The sequence below is a fragment of the Bos taurus genome, chromosome 18 (assembly GCF_002263795.3).
Source record: "Bos taurus isolate L1 Dominette 01449 registration number 42190680 breed Hereford chromosome 18, ARS-UCD2.0, whole genome shotgun sequence".
Classification (NCBI taxonomy): domain Eukaryota; kingdom Metazoa; phylum Chordata; class Mammalia; order Artiodactyla; family Bovidae; genus Bos; species Bos taurus.
The window spans coordinates 51,609,674-51,616,147 of record NC_037345.1 but is presented as its reverse complement, the minus strand read 5'-3'; the positions used below and the strand labels follow the sequence as shown (position 1 = coordinate 51,616,147).

At 45.9% G+C, this 6,474-nt stretch overlaps 1 protein-coding gene across 1 annotated transcript; it reads right to left on the bottom strand.

Annotated features, from left to right (window-relative positions):
- Positions 1–2,503: 2,503 nt before the first annotated feature.
- Positions 2,504–5,445, bottom strand: LOC100299268 (seminal plasma protein A3). Its single transcript, XM_015458251.3, has 4 exons — positions 5,267–5,445; positions 3,882–3,956; positions 3,146–3,277; positions 2,504–2,643 (listed from the first exon to the last, which is right to left on the bottom strand). The coding sequence occupies exons 1-4, from the start codon at positions 5,340–5,342 to the stop codon at positions 2,504–2,506; spliced, it is 423 nt and encodes a 140-aa protein (XP_015313737.1). The 5' UTR covers positions 5,343–5,445.
- Between the last annotated feature and the right edge of the window lie 1,029 nt (positions 5,446–6,474).

Genomic DNA, 6,474 nt, shown 5'->3' with positions numbered 1-6,474 from the left:
TGAGATGGCTGGATGGCATCACTGACTCGATGGACGTGTAGATTCCCAGTATTAGGAGGAGGATGGAGGTAGGCAGGCTGCCCAAGAAGTGGACCATTGACTCTACCCCTTACCATTCGGTAGTACTGGTAGGATCAAGAGAAACAGCCATGCTGTTCCGATCATCCTCTATCCAGCCCACCTTAAATATTAAAAAAGAACCCAATACATAACACCCGACACTGCACAGATGAGGTTGACAGCAGTGTATGAGCCACATGTATTCACAGTCTGGGGGGGAGGACATTGCACATCACGTGGGGCCACCCAGGGTTTGCACTTCGGTGCAGAGTGAATAAGCAGGGACTGCAGGCTTACTATTACTACAAAGCAGGCTTTGTAGTAACAAGAGGTGGAGGTGTCCCCTGCTTCTCTGGGTTTGAAGGAAAAATCCAGTTATGAAAATTCATGAAGTTGATGCAGGGGGGTAATATGCATATAGATGAATCCCTGGGAGATGTCTAGGACTTTCTGATTAGTATCAAGAACATTCAATCTGTAAAAGGGGAGAACTCATTGTCCACCTCTCCTGCTGACTGATCAATAGTCCAGACTATGGGTACCCAGTGTGAGCACCCAAGGAACTTTCTTATATTCTTGTTTTGTATTTCTTTTTAAGCATATGTATTTTTTCTTTTTGTTTATTCATTTGGCTGCTTCAGGTCTTTTAGTTGTGGTGCACAGGCTTAGCTGCCCATCAACATGTGGGATCTTATCTCCTTGACCAGGAATTGAATCCAAGTACCCTGACGCTGAAGCTGAAGCTCCAATACTTTGGCCACCTGATGGGAAGAGCCAACTCATTGGAAAAGACGCTGGTGCTGGATAAGATTAAGGGCAGGAAGAGAAGAGGGAGACAGAGGATGAGATAGTTGGATGGCGTCACTGACTCAATGGACATGAGTTTGAGCAAACTCGGGAGACAGTGAAGGACAGGGAAGCCTGGCATGCTGCAGTGAGGCTCCAAGTTTCTGGCCTTAAATCACAGAGGACAAATATTCTATCAAAACAGCCTTCCTGCACAGTGATTAAAAGTCTGTGTACCTCTTCCCTGGATGGTGACCGGAAGTCCATCACTAGGTCTCCTGATTCCTTAGATAGGCACTGGGTGCTTTTGAATAGGATAAAATTTTGTGACTAGGCCCTTTCAGACCCTTCATTGTTTCTGACACTTGTGAATTTAACCATCTTTCAACCAGACCCAGTTAGTGATGGAAATAATATTCGTTTAAAATTCCTGTATGTTTTAAAAAGGAAAGTGGCCCTTTTGATCAATACCAAAGGTATGTCAGGTTCTGCACTTAGGAGTGAGGCCACCCACGATGAACACAGTCCATCCTGACCCTCCTCCAAATTCCAGTCCCCCGTGGAAGATGGGCAGTTGAATTGTGAGGAGAGAAAAGATGAACTGGGAAGACATGGTGGGGACTCCTTATACAGGGGTATCAGAGAAAAGCTCCAGGAAGGAATAACATTTCAGCTAAGTCTGGAAAATCTTTATGACAAGGACCAGCCCTCTATACCCTATATGGGATCCTTCTCCCACCCGACCTCAAATCTTACCAATGGGTCTTCACCTGTCAATCAAGCCCCCAGGGGGGACAATTGTGATATATACTGATGTTCCACTAGGACCCTGAAGAAGGGAAAGGAAGATGAGAAGATCCTGTCTGGTTAACCTGAGCACACTGAGACCCTCCCATCTGATACACAGGTTTCTTTGTGGGACAAAGACCACACCTGCAGAGAAAGTGTTTATTGATTGGAACCACGCATAGGGGGAACATGGTGGCGATTCAGGGAACATATTTCACTTCTGTCATCAGAGCATCACCTTCATGCTTGAGAGTTCTTAATTTTCTTCACTGATGTTTCAAAGTCTGGGTTGCATCCATGGCCGTGGGTGGATGCGCTGGACAGTAACAGCATGGTCCCGGGGTCAGTGGTAATGAGTCTAGTTTTGTTTCTCAGCCAGTCCCACAGAAGGCAAAGGTCTGTTTCTCCTTTGCTCTCTGCTCATCCCATCTCAGCTCCTACTGTCTCATGCCTGCTCCAAAGACTCTGTTGTCCTCTCTCTGCCCCTCTCTCACCTTCTCTTCCACCTCGTCTTGGCACTGATCCTCTCTAGATCCTCCTCCTTCCATTTGTCATCCTGCAAACTCTCTTTCTCCTTCCCTCTGGGACTCTCCTCTCTCCATTGTTTGCAGTTTGCTTTTGTCTCTCCCTCTGTTTCCATCTTTTGTCCCTGTTCTCCTCTTCATCCTCTCTTCGTGTTTCTCCTCGTGAAACTCTGCTCCTCCTTCTTCCTTCTGCATCTTTCTCCCTCATCCCCTCTCTACACCTGCCTCCTCCCTCCTCACTGGACATCTGACTCCACCTCTTTATCCAGCTCTGTCTCTTCCCTGCTCACCCCTGTCTCTTCCCATCCTCCCTGGGCATTCTTACCTTATTATTATTATTATTGCTAGCAATACTTCCAAGCTCTGTCCTCATCGAAGTTTGGAGAGAGTGAGCACCAAGACCTTTTAGTAACACTCCCAGTTTTTGTGCAAGTCTGATAAGACTTGTTTCCATAGATAAAGGGAAAGACACATTTAGCATAGTCTGAAAAACAGAAGGAATGGGTGAAAACATTAATTGTGGGAGGGTCATTTTTAGTCTCATCAAGAGAAAGGGAGGTTTCCCTGGTGGTCAATGGTTAAGGATGCCTTGCAATGCAAGGAACATCAGCTCGATCCTTGGTCTGAAAGATCCCATAGGCAGAGGAGCAATCAAGCCTGGGCATCTCAACTACTGAGCCAACCGGATGCACCTAATGAAGCCAGCACCCCTTTAGCCTGTGCTCCTCAACAGGAGAAGCCATTGCACCGAGAAGCCCACACACCAACGTAGAGTAGACCCCACTCGCTGCAACTAGAGAAAGCCCTTGCACAGTAATGAAGACCCAGAGCAGCCAACGAGAGAGAAAGAGAGGAAGGGACGTGAATGGAACACCTGGGGCTGGGTCAGAAGGTGTCTGAACTTTCCATCTAGGAGACAGTTTTGACCGTCCCCCTTCACCTGGGAAGCCGTGGGCTCCTCCTATGAGGACAGTCTGCACACTTACCTGTCTTAGTACAGTATTTCCATCTCCCTGTGTAGTCTGCACTGAGAGAACACCAAAGGAATATGGAATCACGGGATGTGCAGCTGAAAAACTTTATGCCCTTATAGGTGAACGGGAAAACACATTTCATATCTGAAAGAAGAAAAACAGTGTTCGGTTCTTTGTCTCTTAGGGTTTCGTGATCTCGTGGTAATTCTGGTAAAGTCTCTGTTTCAGCCTCCCAGATACAGAGCTCCCTGCTAAGCATCAGAGATGTCAAGGTCAGTACGATGTGGTCCCTCCTTCAGGGATTAGGAAGGGTTCTCTAACTTTGGGCAGTGTTTGCTTTATTAACTTTTTTTGACAGTGAAAAAATTTTATTTAAAAAGATATGCCCATTTATAGATACAAAGAACTAGATGTAAAGAATGACCAGCTGGCATGTTAAAAATATATAAATTGTGAGGACAGGTGTACAGGTGTGAGTTCGGGCAGTTTCTACTGCAGAAGTTTAGTGACGCCAGCTCTGAAGCCCAGACCCTGGGTTCAGATTCCCGCCACATTATCTACAGATGCCTCAATCCTCATGCTGTCTGGGGATGCCCCCTTGGGGGACGTGCACAGAGGCCCCCTCCCGTGACTGAGAGGGTGCCTGTAAAGTACCCCTGGAGAATCCCCATCACAGTTACCCTGCCGCACATGTGAATTTGTTGCACTGGACTGTGGTTTGTTGTCGTTCTCTTCCGCTGTTGATTACCTTTGGTTTCTGCACCAGAAGCAATGTCTTCCATTTCTTTAGGAAGAATGAAGTAGTCCTCAGACAGTTGCTGATCTGGAAGAAAAGCAGGAGCAGAGGAGATGGACGGAGGAGGAGCAGGAACAAAGCAGGGTTAGGCTTAGGTGGGGCGAATTGAGAGGATAACTTCGATACATACACACCACCCTGTGTAAATTAGATAGCTAGTGGGAAGCTGCTGGTATAACACAGGGAGCCCAGTGGAGCACTCTGTGTTATCAACATAGAGGGGTAGGATGAGGGGTGGGGTGGGAAGGAGATTCAAACAGGAGGAGATGTATATATCCCATATGTATATATAATATATACATATTTATATATACATATATATATATATACATATTTATGGATGATTCACGTTGTGGTATGGCAGAAGCCAACACAACATCGAAAAGCAATTATCCTCCAATTAAAAATAAAAAAACAAAAACAAGATAACAGAAAAAAGAGCAACAACCAAAATAGAACAAAGCAGGCCACAACCAGAATACCTTCTGTGGTAGGACCTGCCCTGCATCTCTAACTTTTATTTTGTTTTATGTTTTGAAGTCCTTGTTTACTCTGAACAGATATACTCAGTGACTAGAGGGCTAACAGAACAGGTGAGGAAGACGCTGACCTGCTCTTATTGCTTAGCTACGGACATACATGAAATCAACCACAAGGTCAGACTCAGCTGTGTCACGCTGTTCATAGGCTATGCCCTGAGCCCACACTGTCCCTCTTATTTCATACGACGTTAAGGGAAAACACAGACCAAACTCAATATTTCAAACAGTGAACTCTTCAAACATCAAAAACTCTTCATTTGAACAATGTAACCAACTCTGGTCTAGGTTGCCCATGTCTGGGACAGTGCCATGGAGATTCAGGGGTGAGATAGCTCTCAGAAAGGCTTTTGGCTCTGCTGGCAAACTCACCTGGGTTTCAGAGAGTTGCTGGAAAATCAAATAAAATGTGAAGCCCTTCATAGCATCTGACCCTTCTGGCATATTTAAGAAACGGTAGATGTATTTGCCATCACCATGGCCACCTGATGTGAACAGCTGACTCTTTGGAAAAGGCCCTGATGCTGAGAAGGATTGAAGGCAAAAAGAGAGGAGGACGGCAGAGGATAAGATGGTTGGATAGCATCACTGATTCAGCAGACACCAACTTGGGCAAACTCTAGGAGACATTGAGGGACAGGGAGGCCTGGCGAGCTGCAGTCCATGGGGTTGCAAAGAGTGGGAAACCACTTAGCGACTGAACAACAAAAAGATTATTGTTATTATGACTTTTGCACATCAATCCACATCTGGGGCAGGGTCTTTCGCACCACTTCTAGTCTGTCTCCCCTCTCTCACCTCCAATGACAGGGTCCAGTTGTAGAAACATAGACGCGCCAACCCAAATCACAAAGATTCCCAAACACAGGGCCATGGTAGCTTGCTCTCCTGTGGCTGACCAACATTGATCTGCTTCTTATATAACCGGTGACCCCAACGTCTCTTCAACCTGATAAGAATCAACTTCACCTGGACGGGGCTTCATCATTCCCCAGCCTGAGAGCATGCTGTTCAAGTTTATTTCTCAGATGGAAAGTACAGGACATTGGCTGGCAGTCTAATGTCTCCAAGCCTCAGTGGTTTGAATATACATTTAAAAGGAGACTAAGGTCCAGTCCTTATGATCTCAAGGAGGCAGCAGAGGGTGCCAGCAGGAAGCGAGATCTTAATTCCCTGCCCAGGAATTGAAGTAGCCTGGATGAGAACCTGGAATCCTAGCCATCAGACAGCAAAGTCTAGACTCGAGCAGCAATTTTTTCCTGGGTTTTTGCCCCCAGTGAAAAATCCGTTTAACAGAGGCAAAAACTATAAATGTGGGTGCAAAGTTTATTGTTAGAGACACAGCACAACAAGTGGGAAAGCACACAGTGAGAAAAGTTTGTTTGATTAGGACAGAAGCAAGGCAGAGATGCACACCCAGAGAGAAAGCGTGGGGGTGTCCCCCTTAGCGAGGAGGACTGCGGTAAAGAGGTGGTGACGTCATTTATATAAGTCAGTTCTTCAGGGGCTTTGTTTATCTTTTGCCAGTTATCTGGTTTATTTTCCTACACGTGATCTACCTTGGGATCCTCCTCTGGGAGCGCATGCACCTCTCAACCAAGACAGATCACAAGTGAAGGCTTCTAGGAGGAGCAAGACTCATTATGGCCTGCTGTTATCCCTGACTTTTGACCCATAAGGAGCCCTTTTGCACACCTGGAGTATCTCCCTTGTCCCAAAAATTGAGGGAGGAGAAATCCCTTAATCCTTTACTCAAACAGGGTTTTCCCCTCTTTGTCCTTGCCTTGATTATTACCTTGAGTATTGCATCACTGTTTTCTCAAGGTATTTACAAAAGACCAAGACTTTCTATTAATCCTGTTATTTCCGTTCTAGAGAGCAAACAGGAGGCTGATGGTAAATGCTTAACTGGAGTCCATCTATCTCTTGTCTCAGAAAACCTAACAGTTCTAAATATCCAGTCTGAAGCCTACTTCTTCATACCCCATGAAATCCAAACAGGAAGC

Bases quoted from the DNA above. Each gene is read 5' to 3' on its own strand.
- LOC100299268 (XM_015458251.3), bottom strand. From the start codon at position 5,342: ATGGCCCTGTGTTTGGGAATCTTTGTGATTTGGGTTGGCGCGTCTATG. The intron at 3,957-5,266 runs GTGAGAGAGGGG...CTTTTCTTCCAG, and splicing joins ACTGGACCCTGTCATTGGAG to ATCAGCAACTGTCTGAGGAC. The intron at 3,278-3,881 runs GTAATCAACAGC...TTCTTCTTTCAG, and splicing joins TTCTGGTGCAGAAACCAAAG to ATATGAAATGTGTTTTCCCG.